At 36.8% G+C, this 17,009-nt stretch overlaps 5 protein-coding genes, 1 long non-coding RNA gene and 1 other non-coding gene across 10 annotated transcripts; 3 read left to right on the top strand and 4 right to left on the bottom strand.

The window, feature by feature from the left end:
• Positions 1–587: 587 nt before the first annotated feature.
• Positions 588–3,328, top strand: LOC111782598 (protein TIFY 6B). The gene is made up of 6 exons (XM_023663379.2): positions 588–829; positions 2,013–2,140; positions 2,244–2,422; positions 2,503–2,593; positions 2,675–2,949; positions 3,038–3,328. The coding sequence occupies exons 1-6, from the start codon at positions 745–747 to the stop codon at positions 3,111–3,113; spliced, it is 834 nt and encodes a 277-aa protein (XP_023519147.2). The 5' UTR covers positions 588–744; the 3' UTR covers positions 3,114–3,328.
• Positions 3,329–4,275: 947 nt separating this feature from the next.
• Positions 4,276–4,355, bottom strand: TRNAL-UAG (transfer RNA leucine (anticodon UAG)). Its single transcript has one exon. It is a non-coding gene; the product is annotated as a tRNA-Leu (tRNA).
• A 262-nt stretch (positions 4,356–4,617) lies between these two features.
• Positions 4,618–5,555, top strand: LOC111783666 (non-specific lipid transfer protein GPI-anchored 9-like). The gene is made up of 3 exons (XM_023664582.2): positions 4,618–5,027; positions 5,105–5,188; positions 5,297–5,555. Exons 1-3 carry the CDS (start codon positions 4,676–4,678, stop codon positions 5,398–5,400), a joined length of 540 nt encoding a protein of 179 aa, XP_023520350.2. The 5' UTR covers positions 4,618–4,675; the 3' UTR covers positions 5,401–5,555.
• A 245-nt stretch (positions 5,556–5,800) lies between these two features.
• On the top strand, positions 5,801–7,357 carry LOC111782546 (uncharacterized). Its single transcript, XR_002813141.2, has 2 exons — positions 5,801–5,996; positions 6,768–7,357. It is a non-coding gene; the product is annotated as an uncharacterized LOC111782546 (long non-coding RNA).
• Positions 7,358–8,361: 1,004 nt separating this feature from the next.
• Positions 8,362–9,296, bottom strand: LOC111783427 (uncharacterized protein At3g17950-like). Its single transcript, XM_023664350.2, has 2 exons — positions 9,155–9,296; positions 8,362–9,078 (listed from the first exon to the last, which is right to left on the bottom strand). Exons 1-2 carry the CDS (start codon positions 9,236–9,238, stop codon positions 8,596–8,598), a joined length of 567 nt encoding a protein of 188 aa, XP_023520118.1. The 5' UTR covers positions 9,239–9,296; the 3' UTR covers positions 8,362–8,595.
• A 917-nt stretch (positions 9,297–10,213) lies between these two features.
• On the bottom strand, positions 10,214–12,635 carry LOC111783426 (nuclease). Of its 2 annotated transcripts, none has more exons than XM_023664349.2 (4): positions 12,497–12,635; positions 11,269–11,723; positions 10,967–11,192; positions 10,214–10,867 (listed from the first exon to the last, which is right to left on the bottom strand). In XM_023664349.2, the coding sequence occupies exons 2-4, from the start codon at positions 11,707–11,709 to the stop codon at positions 10,359–10,361; spliced, it is 1,176 nt and encodes a 391-aa protein (XP_023520117.2). In that variant the 5' UTR covers positions 11,710–11,723; positions 12,497–12,635; the 3' UTR covers positions 10,214–10,358. The 2 variants fall into 2 exon arrangements, with proteins under 2 accessions (XP_023520117.2, XP_086976766.1); XM_087120640.1 differs by lacking the exon at positions 12,497–12,635 and adding an exon at positions 12,193–12,490.
• Positions 12,636–13,428: 793 nt separating this feature from the next.
• Positions 13,429–16,696, bottom strand: LOC111783721 (Vacuolar protein sorting-associated protein 26). 3 transcript variants are annotated; one of them, XM_023664640.2, is made up of 11 exons: positions 16,552–16,696; positions 16,381–16,473; positions 16,135–16,199; positions 15,703–15,757; positions 15,321–15,407; positions 15,075–15,159; positions 14,897–14,992; positions 14,512–14,696; positions 14,329–14,417; positions 13,681–13,730; positions 13,429–13,596 (listed from the first exon to the last, which is right to left on the bottom strand). In XM_023664640.2, exons 1-10 carry the CDS (start codon positions 16,600–16,602, stop codon positions 13,703–13,705), a joined length of 834 nt encoding a protein of 277 aa, XP_023520408.1. In that variant the 5' UTR covers positions 16,603–16,696; the 3' UTR covers positions 13,429–13,596; positions 13,681–13,702. The 3 variants fall into 3 exon arrangements, with proteins under 3 accessions (XP_023520408.1, XP_023520407.1, XP_086976516.1); XM_023664639.2 differs by having other exon boundaries at positions 13,681–13,780; positions 16,552–16,695; XM_087120390.1 differs by lacking the exon at positions 16,135–16,199 and having other exon boundaries at positions 13,681–13,780; positions 16,552–16,695.
• Between the last annotated feature and the right edge of the window lie 313 nt (positions 16,697–17,009).

Raw genomic sequence — 17,009 nt, 5'->3', positions numbered from 1 at the left:
AGTTGGTATGGAAGGACTTTATTTTAAGAAAAAGAAAAAGAATATTTAATGTTGTTTTTTAAAAGCATTTGAAATTAATTTTTAGTACAAATTGACATGGAAAAGAATATTTTAAAGGGGAGAGAGAATATTTAAATATTAATTTGTGTAGATAAGAGTTTATTTATTTATTTATTTATTTATTTATTTATTTATTCGGTTGTGTAGAGTGAGTGGAATAAAATATATTATTATTATTAATAAAAGGAATAAAGTACTAGGAAAACCAGAAATGAGAAGAAAAAAAAAAATCCACGTTTTGAGCTCACGGGTTCGAGAAAATCCAACAATGGCCACGTGGCGGTAAAGTCGCGTAGCTCGCTTCGCACGTGGTTGTTTTCCAAATTTACCCACTTTCAAAGCGACCCACGGCCCGCATCTCAATGACCCGAATCTCTTTTTGAATCCAACGGCTCATATTTGATGAGACCACGAGGCTAATTAATTAAATTTTTTAATTTTTTTTTTACCAGCATTAAATTACTTTTTTATTTTATTTGATTTTTAAATAAAAAGACGTGCTTCTCTCGCTTTGCCTTTCGCTTTGATTTTTAAAGAAACGAGAACTCTTTCTTTTCTCCTCTGTGCGGCGATTTTTCTCTCTGTGTGTGTGTTCCTAAATTTTCATGGTTTAGAAGCTCGATTCTGGTTCGATTCTTCTTCGTCGCGACGAAATTCTGCGAGTATTAATTCTTTCGATTCGAAATGGAGAGAGATTTCTTAGGTTTGAACTCGAAGATTGTATCTATGGCTTTGAAAGAAGAATTTGAAGATACTTCCAAAAATACAGGTACGTTAATGGCTCCTCGTCTTCTTCCTCTTCCTCTTCGATTTCTCTGTTTCGATTTCTCCGTTTCGATTTCTCTGTTTCGATTTCTTCGTTTCGATTTCTCTGTTTCGATTTCCATGGCGGTTGAGTTTGAAATCACCGATTTACGGAAACTATTTTGGTGGATTGGATATTTGAATATGTCTGCTAGGGCTAGGGTTCTTGTTTTCGAAGGGGAAGGAAAATCTGTGAGAGTGAGCGTAAAAATCACGTTTGGCGCGCTGTACTGAAATGTAAATTTGAGGTACAAAAGAACTGACAGCCAAAAAGTTTTTTTGGGGATTTTTTGCATATTAAATTAAATTCATGATTTAAAAAAATTATTAGTTTCGTACCTCTTGTACTGTGTTTAAATTGGAAATTTATTTTCTTATTCCCATATAATAATTTATTATTAATTTTCTCTACTTAAAATTGTGTTTTATTCCTTACATTTTCTTTATTATATATTTGTTTTTTTAAAACATTTTAAATAATAGATAGATAAAATCAAATGGTTATGGGCCTGAGATATTGTAAATTCCGAGAAGGTTTTTTTTTTCGGGAAATATATAGAATTTGAAGGTATTTAATGCAATCAAAATAAAAAATTGTTTGAATTTTATTTTTTAATCAACCAAAGTAGTTAATTTTATGGGTGTGTGGATTAGGTTAAAGAAAATTAATTTTTATTTTTAATTATTATAAAAAATTATATTTATTAAATTTTTTAAATTTGATAGTGCTCAAATATTTAATATTTAAAACTTCACGTTTAATATTCTTAATTTTTATAATAATTTTAATGAGTTTATTAATTTTGAACTTTTAATTTATTATTGAAAAAAGAAAATTGATTTGGCGCGTTGAGTGCGATATTAAATAAATGAGACAGCTGGATAGGTGCTTATTTATTTTATTTTTAACAATTAAATATTTCAAACGCGTGGTTGACAGTTTATTAATTTTTTCAAAACCAAACTTAAAAAGTTTATTTATTTAATTTTTTTTAATCACACGTCGCTATGGGTGTTCGTTATAATAATGATGATATAATTATATATGCAGCTTTTTTTTTTTTTTTTCTTAATCTCTAAAATTATTTGTCCTTAGCTCCAAATACATGATTTTTAAAGCATGCGTTGAATGATTATGAGTGGTTCAGGTATGCAGTGGTCGTTCTCCAACAAGGTCTCCGCTGTTCCCCAATTGCTGTCTTTCAAGGCCGCTCAAGATGAGAAGCAAAGGAAAATTACTGTCGACCCACTTGGCCCTTATTCCTCTGTAATTCAGGTTTCAATTTCTTCCCTTTTCTCCTTCATGATCGTCAAGAACTCCCATTCTTTGGTGAAAACTCATTGATTTGGCTTCTGGGGTTTCTCTTTTGTGTGTGTAGAAGAATGTAGCCCCTGATAAGAAGCCTGCAAATCAGTATGCAATGACAGCGTATCGTTTCCAAAACGCCGAGCCTGTGGTTCGTTCCAGTGTTAACTTGCAGCCGTTAGGTGGGGTTCCGATTCCGACCGCCATTTCTGTTCCTTTGACGAGCTCTGTAGTCGGTACTACCGAGTTAAGGTACTGTTCTTTTGAGACAGAGTTTGGAAAGATTTCGGAGCTAAACCGTCTTGTAAATTGATGCTTACTTTTGTTTCTAGGAATGCTTCAATGCCTCCCGGTTCGATGGCGCAGCTGACGATCTTCTATGCGGGATCCGTGTGTGTTTATAATGATATTTCTCCTGAGAAGGTTTTGAAAACTCTAGTTTGTTCTTGCCTTCTCACCATTTAGGGAAGAAACAGTTCTTAGTTTATTGTTGTTTCTGTTCAGGCTCAGGCTATTATGCTTCTGGCTGGCAGCAACGGGCTGCCTCAAACACAAAACAACGTGCTTTCCACAGGTCAGGTGAAAGCATCATTCCCTTGTAGTAATATTGAGCTCCCTGCTGCCGCCGCTGCTGCTGCTAAACCTATACATTCAGAACCTCCCATGGATGCCAGTTCCGCTGCACTGATTGCCTCGATTGCTCCGACATTCGTACCTGCAGCTGTGCCTCAGGCTCGAAAGGCATCGTTAGTTCGGTTTTTAGAGAAGCGCAAGGAACGGTAAGTTCTCGGCCTGGTGTTTTTACTTCGAATGTTTAGCTCCATTTCAACTCGGGATTTCATTAGTTCTTTCTTGTATTGTTGTTAGGATACACACTTGCCCATACAGTATTGCAAAGAAACCATCAGACTGCTCGTCCACAACGTTGGATCTGATGGCCTGACAAATAGGTGTGTCCTCCATATTAGAGAAGTTTAGATATAATCATCTAAAGCAAATTTTGTCAATCTGTTAAGCTTAAATCCATTCTTGTTTTCGCTTTTCATATATTTTTCTTTTGTACAATATTGCTTTGATTTATACTCAGAGAAACAATACTCGAAAAATATTGCAAAACTATTCTGAATGATTATGCTATGTATCATGTTCTTTGTTCAACTTGAAAACGTGACAGAGAATCATCCAGAAAATGTTCATTTATTTTGGACCCACTCATCACATGCATGCTGGGAACATTTTGCAGTGTTATTTATGATCTTTCTCTCTCTCTCGAAGACTGTTTTTTTAGTGTTCACATGTTATTTTAAATTCAAGGAAGGAATAATTTAATATGGACGGAAGTGAGTGACCCCACAAGACAAGAACATTCAACCAAACATGGAGACAGAGCATGGACAATTTACTGATATTTATACTTTTTTCCCCATTCTTATAGATAAGCTTTTACTTATGGCAATGAACAGCAATCTATTGGCTTTGAATTATGATGTTTGATCTGACATTTAAACCTTTTCAACATTATGCATCCAAAGTAGCTGATGGTAAAACAACACATGTTTCTGGTTTTTCGTTATGAATCTCAGCTTATTTGAGGAAAAGAAACGAGACAAATTGTAAAGATGTAGAAGTTGTGATATATTTTGATGTCTCCAAAGATAGCATGACTGAAATTTGTGAACGTTGACTCGATGTCATTACTGTCAAAGCAATCTCTGAAACAATTCGAGGGCTCGATCACGTTGAGTGTTGTTTGCTGTGAAAGCACGACAACCTCGTGGAGCCAAAGATTTGTATATTTGGGAAGCTCAAATAAGAAGGTCTCGAACACAGTTAACATTGGGAAGATTTAGCTCATCTTGCATGAGACTTGCTTCATGTAACCTCGAACCATTCTAACGGATCTTTACGACACTATATGACATGTTGAATTCCAAGCCTTGTTGGTCTTGACACTGTCGTGAAGGGTCTCGAGACTTCTGCTTGCCGCTATATGGCCATGGCTAGCAGCAATAGAGTTTCTAGGACTTAAAAGCCAAGTTGTAAATCAGAAGTAGGATTGAGGAGGGAAACAAAAAAAAAAAAAAAAAAAAAAAGAATCGAAAATATGACAGCTGTGGGATTTGAACCCACGCCCTTTCGGACCAGAGCCTAAATCTGGCGCCTTAGACCACTCGGCCAAACTGTCATTTAGTGACATATTTGTAGTTAAAAATTATAAATTTTATTTATTATTCGTTTAGTGGGGCAATTTCGTGGAAGTTGAGGGACTAAACATTAAATTCATAGGACTGTATATCTGAAATTACCTGAAAATGTGTTCGCCGCGAAAAACGGTTGATGTAATGTAACCGCCGCCGCGAAAGAAGCCGTCCTCTGAATTTGAACCACCCCGTGAAAACCGCTCGTTACAATGAAACCCTCATAATTACCCCCTAATTTCCCCTCTACAATCACAACATTTTCGTCAATCCAATAAAAAAGCAGACCTTCACCCTACCGGAAATAATGGCGTCGTCGAGATTCTTCGCATTCCTCCTCTTGATTTCTTCTCAGATTTTCGTCGGGTTCTCTCAAGATCTCAGCGAATTTCTCAAAGGAACGGAATCGATTCTCGACGGCAAACTTCCGCCGTGTATGAGGCAGATGCTTACGTGTCAACCGTACATCAAGTCGCCGGAAGATCCGCCGCCGGCCTGCTGTACGCCCTTAAAGGAGTTGCTGGATTCCGATCTTCCGTGCCTATGCTCCTTCTTCAACAATGAGAAAATGCTGAAGACTCTGAATGTCTCGCAGAGCCGAGCCTTGGAGCTTCCTAAGAATTGCGGAGCCGAGCTCGATATCTCTGGCTGCAGCGATGGTGAACTTCCCTTTCTCCCCTGATTTAATTCTCTGAATCCGATTTCCATTTCTCTTAAATTTACGCCAAATTTTCAGCCGAGTCGCCAACCGGCTCAACGGAAGGACCTTCTTCATCAACTACTCCTCTTACTCCGACGGCCAACACTTCCGGTTTGAATGGTAAATTTCTGTTGAATTTCCTTTTCTTTGCTTTAATTATTGGTTAATTTAGACTGTTTTTGATTAATCAAAATGTTTGTAAATTCAATTCAATTCAATTCAATTCAGATTCTTCTACCGGCGGCGCAACCAGGAACAATCCAACTTACGGATTTGGCCATGGCGTCGCAGCCGCTTCCTCAGTCGTGGCTTTGCTGCTTTCAGCATTCTAGGTCTCCTTGTTCATTTTAATTTATAATTTATCCAATAATTTTTGCAATTTGGTCCCTGTCTAACAAATATTTTCCATCTGGTACACACAAACCATATTTGTATTCTTTTATTCAATTTTAAATTAATGAAATTGAATTATTAATATTTTTCTCTACTTTTGTTGTTGATTATTTTATGGATGAATATTCTAATAATACATATATATATATATATATTAAGTAAAATTACTATAATCGCCCTCAAAATGTTACAAATTATATCAAGAATTATTATAATCAAATCCAATTTTTTAAATCTTATAAATTTTAAATTGTAGAATATTTACCGTCATAATTCAAAGAATTAATTTGTAATTTGTGCAACCATGGTAACAATTTTGTGGGGATATTAAAGCAAATAGATGGAATTGAAAGGGTAAAATTGTAAGGCGATTCATAAAACCCTTTAAGCCCCCGAGAAATGAACAGAACAGAGTGGTTAGGTGAAGAAGAAGAAGAGTGAAAAACTCTCCAAATGTTCCGTGCCTTTTACCTTCATCTTCTTGTTCTTTCAGCCCTGCCGCTACAGTCTCTTCTGCGTTTGATCGTCAATCGTCGTGAGTTTCTGAACTTTCTTCTCTATGGATTGGTCTTGATTTTGGAGCATGATTTAGGTTTTTCTGGTTTTGGTTGTTGAAAATCGCGTATGTACGGTATTTTCTTTGAGAAACAAAGAGAGCCGAGATGATCGAATAGGCTCCTGTTTTTACGAATTGAGATGTAATTGATCTAATACAAGAGGCATTCAAACACATTTTTGTGTTAAAAACTGATGAGGCTTTCCCTGCCCCTTGCTGCATAGGTTTATTGAGGCATGGATTCAGTCAGTGGTGTAGGTGGAAATTTTTGTGGCAATATTTTGTATGCCCAAGAGAATTGGACACTGGGAAATGCAGAAACTCTATTTCATTAAAACATATGGCATGTCAGGTTTTTGGCTTCTTAGGAGGCCAGAAGTAATTTCCATTTTTCTGTGCAAAGTTTGCTTCGTTTCCCATCCTTGAAAGTTTAAATTCTGTCTTTTCAACATCACATCATCCAATTACCCTTGCAGGGAGCTGATGTTGGTAAGTATTCAAGTCTAATAGATATTGTGGATTTTTAGCTTTTCATTTCTTATTTCCACTTAAGTTTTTTAAAAATATGCTTTGATAGAGAGAGGTTTTCACGTTTTTCTAAAGAATGTTTCGTTTCACTCTCAAACCATGGTGAGATCTCACAATCTACCCCCTTCGAAGCTCAACGTCCTTGCTGGAACTCGTTCCCCTCTTCAATCGATGTGCTATCTCACACATTTCTCACCCAAGTAGTGACATCTTATTTTGCAGATAGAAATGCTAGATTTCTGGCAGAAGCGATTGTTAACGGATCCTGTGAACATAAACAGCTTGTTTCCATTGGAAGGCATGCTAGAGGATCTGGAGTTCAGGACATGGATGCACAATGAGTAGTTTGACATACGTTTTATGTGCAAACTTATATAATCCTTGGGAGATGATAACAGAATTACAGTAAAAAAGTTTCATTTGGAAGTCTTTCACATTCTTATTCTGGCAATGGCTGATCTTTGTGCAGGTATTCTCTCTCAGCTGTTGTAACTTTAAAGACCGAGGCAAAAAACGGGTCGAAGATAACTAAAACTCGCCGACTCCTATAGAGCTGGAATGAACCCGGAACTCGTAAATTGTATGTGAGTTATTTTTGTTGGAATTGTTTTTCATAGCTTTTTGAACATTCTGAACTAGAAATGCCCGGAAATCCTCAAGCCCTTTAGTGATACAGCATATGGCAAGATAGATAGCAAGTTTTGTGCAACCATGAAAATTGTTTCTTTTTAACCATCATTCTCTGCTGTGTTTGAACTGTGAATTTCTTGTAGACATAGCAAGTAATGGTTGGTGAGGCCTGTCATTTTCTCTGTCTGCTTTGTTTTTTCCCTTAAATCTTTCAATGTCAAGGTTACTTAGGCATTTTTTAAGGTGAAAGTGACATAAAATATATACCATCTTGTTTGGTGGGTAACAATGGATGTCTACAAATATTGAAAACTCATTTGGTTGGTTGGTTGGTTGCTTTCAACTTCTAATTGGATTTAACTTTTTATCCTCTCAAATAACTCCTTTGGCATTTTTTTAAATGAAATGTCACATCTCCATTGACATTGACATCGATGGTGTTCCCACCTTCAAAATATATGGCCCATTGCTATTAGACCACATGAGCCTTGGAAATCTTGCCTATAGTTTTCCTTCTATTTCTACTCCTCTGGGGTATATTTATTCACCTATCAATCATATTCTAATTTACTAATCATTCAACTTTTATGTCAACTCGAATATGGCTCACTCGGTTAACGTATAGATTATCAACCAAAACACTAGTGATTCAAATACCTACTCAAAAGACTAATAACTTTCGTATCAACTCAAACATGGCTCAGTCACTATCGATGAAAAGACCAACTATTCAAATATCCACTCGAAACAATAATAACTTTTATATAAACTCGAACATGACTCAGTTGTTGGTATAGATTATCTATCAAAAGACCAAAGATTCAAATATTCACTCAAAAGACTAATAATTTTCACGTCAACTCAAATATGGTATGGCTCAGCTGTATTTGTGTTGGATAGAAATTTGAGCACAAAATATATGCCCGCTACATTACTTAGGCATCTTTTACACATGGATGTCGGCTGTTAATTTAAATTTACGACTTTTTAGAGCTGGCAAAAGTTATTTTAATTGCTAAATTATGCACTAATTGACTTTGCTAATATAGAGTATTATTTAAACTCCAATTAGGGGTTAATTAAAGGATTAATTTAGTATTTGAGGACTTTAATGATATCAATTATGTTAGTTATGATTGGAAAACTATATAAATGGGTATATCTCCAAAAGCTTAAAAAATGAAGATCTGAGTGTCATTTTATTATTATTATAATTATTATTATTTTGAAAAAGAAAAACAGAAGATAGAAGTAACCTGTGAGATGATTAAAGGAAATTAAAAAAAAGAGGGTCACCTACACGATAAAGGTGACATTTTTTTTTCTTTTTTCTTTTTTTCTTTCACCTTAATTCAAGCGTTTGATTAATTAAATATAATATAAGAATTTAAATATACCCTCACAAATCAAATCCCACATTTTAGCCGGCACCGCCGCTGCAAATTCCGGTGAGCGATACAGAAAATCGGCATAGAGCGCCGGCCGCAGACGTATCTTCCTCCGTTTGTGCCGGCGGAAGAACCCTCCCATCGGCGAACAAAGACCGGCCATTCCTCTGCTGATCCGCCGAAACTACGCCTTCCAGATCCACCGCGTTGCCGAAGAAAGCACCGTCCCCAAATCTCCGTTCCACCTCAAGAAACTCGCCCAGAGACGCCGGCTTAACACCGTCATCCCTGCATAGCCGCCACCACCGCCGTTTCCGATCTGCGACCAGTGCCGGCGCTGCCGTCGTTTTTCTTTTTGGCTTCTTACTCTTGCGGGAACCGCCACCAGCGGCGGCGGTCGCGGCGGAGTGTTGGTCTCGGTTCTGGGAGGGCACTCGGAAGGTAATCGCCGGGAAACTAACACCCATTAGAGTCCCCAAGCTGGTGCTCCTGTCATGGAAGAACGAACCTGTAGACTGCAAAACAAAATTGAATTCCCAAAATGAAAAACAGAGAGAGAATCAGAAAATGGGAGACGGCGAGGATGGGCACCTCAGTGTCGAGATCGGAGGAGGAAATGGATGAATTGGTCGGAGACGACGGCGGCGGTAACAGATCGTTGGCCGGATTCAACATCTCTTAAGGTCTCTTGGTATAGCAACCGAGACTGAAATTTGAATGAGAAGAGAAGAAGAAGAAATTGAGAGACAGAGCGATGAAAATAGAAATGGGTTTTGAAATGATTTGTTAGTGCGTGCAGCCTTTTTGTGTCTGTTTTCTTTTATTTATTCTCAATTTTGTCCTTCCACTTTTTCACTTCTTACTTTTCTACTCTCCACACATTTATATGTAATTTACATAACTCAGAAGGGGCAAAATTGTAATAAGCAAACAACACCTTATTATATTACATTTCATGCTAAATACTCTATTTGTTTCTATCAATAACTACAAGATAGAAGTACTATAAATAAATGGATCATAAAAAATATTTGATGGGGCAGTAATGTCCGAACAGAGGAAATTGAGACCTAAAACGTGCGGTGGAGACCTATACTGGTGTAGGTCGCCACCACACCGGTCTAATTCCTAATTTTCATATGATATCTTAGAAGAGTTCTAATCGATAATAGTTTTGAAACGTTTATGAAAGATATAAATGAAGACGAGATAAACCTATGATCCCAAAATTCCAGAGATGGAAAGGAAGACGACAGAGAGGACAGGAAGAAGAAAGAAAAGTAATCTAAAATGAGTGATGAGTGAGCAGTGAAGCAGAGGAAGTCAGAGAATCCAATAAACACAAAACCCCAAAACCTTCCTTCTTCCTTTAATAGAGACGTTTTAAAAACTTTGAAAAAAAGCCTGAAAGAAAAAGTTCAAAGAGGACAATATCTATTGACTAGCACGGTTATACCCTATACAAGAGGGGCACCACCACATACACGAGGTAGGTAGGGAACTTTGGGGTACTGCCAAATAGATTGATATGTGCAACAGAATTCAACTCAATGCAAACAAATATCAGTCAGATCTCATCAAGAACGCTAACCTGGTGTTGTTTCCTTGGCAGCAGTACTCAAGAATTTGACTTTCCTAAAAGAAAAAAAGAAAAACAATGTCCACTGTTATATTCCTTTCATATGAACATAGTAATGTCAATATACACCTTCAAAATCAGACCCCATTTGTGTATTTTTTGTGTTCCTGAAGAGTATCTGACCTAACTCGGACGCTACGATAACATACATTTGATTTACATGGGCGATATATCGTTAATATAGTCACTCCACAGTTCAGTTGCAATAGCATCCCTGAACTGTGATGTAATCTCTAGTTCTTCTGTCTCAAAAGCAATGTCCACAGTTGGAGTCTCAATGTGTGCTGTCAGCTGTTCTGCTTCTAATTGAGGCAATGAGTCCTCCATATGTGAAACATGGTCTTGTTCATACAGTTTAAAGAGCCAATCGTCGGGATTCTCCCTCCGAATGTAATTGTGAATTGCACATGTCGCAACGACCAACTTAACTTGTGTCTGTAACGGGTAAGGAGGAGCTGACAATAGTATGGGGAAGCGCACCTTTAGAGCTCCAAAAGTTCTATCGGTCGCATTGCGCAGCAACGAATGCCGAAGATTAAATAGCTCTTTGGCATCTTGGGGATGATAACCACCTGTATATTCCCTTGACTGATAGGGGATATCATGATAAGGGGCAATAAAACCAGGCATGTTCATATATTTTTGATCCACAAGGTAGTATTTACCTGCAATTCAAAAATATTAGCCCGAAAACGACCAGAGAGCAATAGCCTGACTATTCAAGAACTAAAAGATCCATGATTTTCCTCTTAGAACACACGCACCTTCAGGGACGTGTAGTTTGTTTCGCCTCGTAAGTGCTGAATTCAGAACCTGCAAATCGGTAGCCGATCCTTCCCAGCCTGCTAGAACATAATGGAACTTCAGGTCAAATGAGCATGCTGCCAAAACATTTTGAGAAAGTAGTCCGTTCTTATTCCGAAAGGGTCCTTGCTCGTCAACGCCAACCATGACAGGGATGTGTATACCGTCAATCGCCCCCACACAGTCCTAAAACAAGATAAATCAATGAGAAGGTAAACCACAGGACAGGAAAACACTAGTGAAACTAAAGCCAACATGCTACCTTAAAGTAGGGATAGAATCTTGGATCATCTAAGATTTCTGGTGGAACATTGGATCCTGGAGGTTGGAAGAAGTCCAACGATATCGCCATGATCGCATTCAGTACGTTGTTAAAATGGCGACTTATTGTTTCTCCTGAATATCTGAACAGCTCTTGAACTGCTCGTGTCCTAAGATTGTGACCAATAATAAACATGAATATGGCTAGTTGCTCTTCGATCTTAATACGGTTCGTATGACGAAGTAAGCCTTTGGCTTGCAAAATATCACACAACTTATAAAATATGTGCTTGTCCATGCGGAAATTTTCTAAACAACGTTCGTTTTGTCCATTGAGTACTTCATCTACAAATTTTGCACCATTAGTTACTAGATTATGACTCGGTTCTCTTGGAACATATTTCCCATAACTTCCATCCTTTTCATCATCAGAACTCTCCATAGTAAATTTAAACTCTGCAGCCAAAGTATGGGAATGTTATTAATTGATTTTGTCTTCAAATAAAAAGGATCAGCTTGCCATTACATTTGACAAATGAAAGGAAAAGGAGATATCAAAAGAGAGAGAGGCACATAATATTAGAAAAACAAGCACTCAGAAGCTCTTTCCTAATTATCCATGTTAAATTTTTTTAAAGATCTTTAAGAAATGACAAATACCCAAGTGGTAAAAATTCTGTGGAACAAAAGTTAGGAAATAATAAGGTTATCAGACAAATAAGAACAGCTGAAACAGTTCAGAAGGCCTAATGCCTATTGGTGCCTCAAAAAAACATGGTGGGAACCCTCACTGGCTTGGAGATCACAATCAAAAAACATGTTGAACAAAAGTTAGGAACCATCAATATTGAAACCACAAAACACCACCAAAGTCCCATATTGGTAAAGAAGGGAGAAACATGAAGTGAATTAGATAGAAGCATACCGTAGCTAGCTCCAAGAGAGCATGAAGAGTATTAAAAACACCAAGATAACGTTCTGCTACATACACAAACTGGTTCTAATCCTCAGATAGGTATCCAATAAACAAGAACACCACAGTAAATACCCAGAACGTTGAGTTATCAGCCAGCGACCACCCAAATTTAATGAACTTTTTGCTAATAAGAACATACCCATTTTCCAAAATACAGTTGAAGAACCAATGAAGCTAAAAATTCAAATTATTCTCAGCGAAATCAAAACTAATCTTTTTAGGGAGAGATAGCGATAAAGGGAAGGAAGCATACACGGTAAGGCTACTCTGGAGGGCGTCCTCGTGCTTGGGAAACCAGAAACGGCGTCGGTGAGTGGCGAAGGGAGGAAGGGTTGAGGTCAAAATGAGTGCATTAAGGGAAATGGAAGAAGAAAGTGAAAAGGGGGTTTGAAGAAGAGACAATGACAGAGTATAATCCGTAGGTAAAGAAGTAGAGCCTGCAATGTTCTGAGTAAAGGAAGGATTTTGGAAGCAGGGGTTGTCCAGAGTGTTGGCCTTGCAGGGTTTCTCTGCGACTCTGTTTGCTCTGCCATTGGTGTATTTTTATGGTAACTTAATCATAGTGTTTTGGTTTTGCCTATAAAGGGTAGTCCGTTTCTATTGACAAGCCCACCATAGACTAGAGGAGGCCCATTTTTCATTTTTTACTTTTTTTTAAAAAAATCAATTTATATCCTTTTTTTTTTTTTTATTTATTCATTTTGTATGATATTGTCTAAAAACTAAATTACGGATTAAAATTTTATTTTAAAACCCATCAAAAGTAATTTCCTTTTTTAAATACATTATATAGTGAAGTCATTTGGTCACGGAGTAAACATATCATTAATATAATTAATAAATTGAATTCATATGAAATACCATTTTTGTCGGGACGTCAATATAAATATAACTCAACCAATATAAAACATGAATCAGGCCAGTAATGAATGAAGAAAATCAAAATTATATTCAATAAGAACATTGAGACAAATTCAAAACTAATGAACGGTGTAGAAGAGGATGAAAAGATCGAATAAGCTCACAAATCAAATGATCCATCAATTGATTAGCATTCAGCAGGGAACAAAATAACACAAAGTTCCGCGTATTTGAAAGGGAAAAGATCAACATAACACTATTCTATAGTACAAATGAGTACACATACACTGAACATGGTTGTTTTTTTTTTTTTTTTTTACAGAAACAGAAACAGAAACAAAAAATCAACCCCCTCCCCCATCCCTCCAAAAGAAATAGCAGATACAAACCCAAATGTTGAATGGACATATATAAAATACAGTATCATGATAAGCTGAACTAATCGTCTGACCGACATCGAAGAAGCTCTAGTGGGAGAGATTCAATGGCAAGCTGAAATTGGAACAAGAGAACATGGTAGTTGTTAGATTAGTGAAACAAGAGAAAGTCCAAACAATCCCAGAGAGAGCTGCTCACCCATAGTCTTGGAGTTCTTGGATCAGTCTTGGGATGTAACTTTGATAGCTCTGATTGAAAGGTTATAACGATGTAAACTTTGAATTCAATTGAAAATGGACTGTCATAAACAATTAGGACAAGTTACAAGAGTAATTAATACAGAAGCTAAATAAAAAATGAGAATGACAGAGAAGAAAGGGATGGACGTGATAAACCCACACTTCAACAAGATCTGATACCAACCACAGAGAGAACTTTGAAGGAACAACTTACCAAAGTTGTTTCCAATTATCAACGAAATAAAGTTATTCAACACGATATTATCATTCATAATAATCAAATGGGGAAATGAAAAGGCCCAACTAAACTCCAAATTTAACATCAATGCTTAAAAAATCCCCGTCTAATTTTTGAACCCATCATGAAGTGCTTACTTCAGACGTTTGATCCTCATATAGGATGGGTTTCTACATTTGGTTTCATTTAATGCGTGTTCTCATCCCTCACCATCCAATTATAGTATTTGATGGATAATGGAATACAGCCCATGAACATAGTTCAAGGGATAAGGCAACTACTCCTTTTTTCTTAAAGCCTCAAATCTTTACCCCACATTTGTTGTAAAAAAAACAGAAAGAGTACAACAGATGAATATTTGCAACTCACCCCGCAAAGACTGTTGGGCAAGTTAAAAGACGGGGTAGTATAGCATAAATGGGCAGAGTAATGTTGCGACAGACATCTCCATCTGCTATCTAGCGATAAAATAAATAAATTGAATCAAAATTATATACGAAATTTTGTACCGGCAAAAACTAATATATGCTAAGAAGATTAGATGGCACATACCTGGGTAGTTTGGATCACTGAGGTTTCAGTTATGATTCTCTCCCCAAGAATAACAGATTCCACACGACACAAGTGAATGTCAATTGAACTAATGGGAACTGCAGATGCTTCAACAGTTAATTCACCAGTGATGGGATCTGAAAGAGAGCACAGAGTTGCCATTTTCCCAGTCACTCGAAAACCACCTATTTAGAAGTACCTCCCATTAGCAAAAGGATACGTACTGAAATACAAAAGGATAAACTAAAATAGAGTATAAAAAACTAAGCAATACTTTCTTCTATTGGCTTATATGCAAATATTCCTACGAGAAAATGGAAAGAAAAAAGAAAGTACACCAGAATAAGATAAAAACATGAAAGAAAAGAAACAATGATGGAAAGACCTGATTTTAATTCAGGAAGTAGTGGATGCCTTTGCGTATCCTGAGTGATGTAAAAGATAACCATCTCAGAGGACAACGGCCGCTCGAGAAAATCAGCTAGGAACAGAACAAAAGGAAAAATGATTTTCATTTACTTGTGTTAGAAACGTAATGTTGAAGGTCAAATAAAGCAGCAGACCTGTATCACTTTCAACTATAAACTCGATCGTGGCAGATAATGACTTGTGTAGGTAGCCTCTACTTATACCTACAGTTACTAAATACTATCGTATTATTCAGTAATTGACAAATATCGGGTTCATGTTACGAGAAATCTCGTTTCTTTTTGAGCTGGGAAGGTGAATAAGAGTGAAAACCATGCCCTTAGGCATTTATTCATAATCTGAAGAGCAAAAAGCAAAGTAGAAAGATTCACCACACTCACCTGAATGTTTATGTCAGTTCCATGGAAAGTCTCGTAGAATTTTCCCAAGTTTTCACTTGGCTGTCTCAGAATCACGGAAAATGGAATCTGGCAAGATTTTGAGGGGATTAATTCAGTTAACTATCTGAAAGTGCAGGCGACAAATAAATGAACAACTGTTCAGCACGGTATGGACCATTTGTAAGAGGCTATAATCCAGGGTCGAGAAGATATGCCATGAGAGTACAACAATACACAATAACAATAAACAAAACATGCAATTATGTAACAGAGAAATTAAGTATTTGACCAAATTAAATTCCGCAATCCAAGTGAATAAGCATATAAATCACTTGATTCATGTAAAAACTAAGAGATTGCATAGCTTTCAACAGCAATTTACCTCGGTTGTACCTGAAGGAAGCTTTCCAGATGGTCTTACCTCAATGCTCCGATTCCTATCATTATGAGAGCGAAGGAAACTAAATCAATTGTAGAGCCAGATAAAGTATAACCATTCAATAAATAAAAGAATAAAATCATGCGATAACCATTTCCAATATAAATTTCAGGTCGGAGGAAGGAAGAGAAGCTCAGTAATCGCTATCACTAGTGGAAGCACTAGATTCCTTAATCCCTAACCATATCCTAGATGATTTCATGTTGCATTGCTTATAGTGTCCTCGGCAACTATGTAATCGACAAAGAGATTGCTATCATCCCTAAAAGTTGGAAACGAATTCGCAATATAATTCAAATATTACTTGAGTTTCACATAATAGTACACCTACAGAATCCACAATTCACCTAAAAATGGTAAAGAAGGGAAACTCACACTATCGAAAGAGGCTTGATGACACCGTAAACCGACTCAATAACTCCCGCAGATCCTCCACGAACCTTTTTTTCAATAAAATGCATCCAACGGATGAAGAAATGGAATGGAGTTACGATTACAAACAAGAGCAATAATTTTCCGTGACTCTGTCACACTTAGCAGGTGTTTGGTAGCTCAGAAAGAACTATTTCAAAGTACGAAACTTCTTTTCAAGAAACTAAAGAAACCACAAGATTATTAAACCTGCAAATTGACGGATCCATTGAGAAGGAGGCTAATCCCATAGTGGGAAATCGAGGAACGAGAATTGACGATGATTTGGCCTTGAAGATGTTCCTGAACATTACAACAACGATAGTAATGGATTCGTTGAACGATAACAAATAGATTTGAAGGTGGAAAGAGAAGGCTTACAGAAGGCCTGTAGATACGATTAGTTCGAGAGAGCCTGATCTCTACTGCCATTGCAACTGTAGAAAGCTAATACGAGCAGCGCCAATCGAAGACAATAGCACAAGGGAAAATAGGATGCGTTTGCAAGATTACCCTTCTTGTAAAGGAATTTGCAAAATGACCCTTATTGTAAAGGAATTTGCAATATGACCCTTCTTTTAAGGAATTTGCAATATGACCCCTTCTTTTAAGGACTTTGCAATATGACCCTTCTTTTAAGGAATTTGCAATATGACCCTTCTTTTAAGGAATTTGCAATATGACCCTTCTTTTAAGGAATTTGCAAGATGCCCCTTATTTTAAGGAATTTGCATGATGCCCCTCCATTTATTATTATATTGAAACTTGTTAATTACCGAAAAATCTTCAACTTAACCTTTATTGTTATTTTAAAATGCATCAAATTGTAAAATAATAAC

Source organism: Cucurbita pepo, chromosome 20, assembly GCF_057944985.1.
Source record: "Cucurbita pepo subsp. pepo isolate OVF chromosome 20, ASM5794498v1, whole genome shotgun sequence".
Classification (NCBI taxonomy): domain Eukaryota; kingdom Viridiplantae; phylum Streptophyta; class Magnoliopsida; order Cucurbitales; family Cucurbitaceae; genus Cucurbita; species Cucurbita pepo.
Note: the sequence above shows the minus strand (reverse complement) of the source record. Positions and strands in the feature narration are given on the sequence as shown.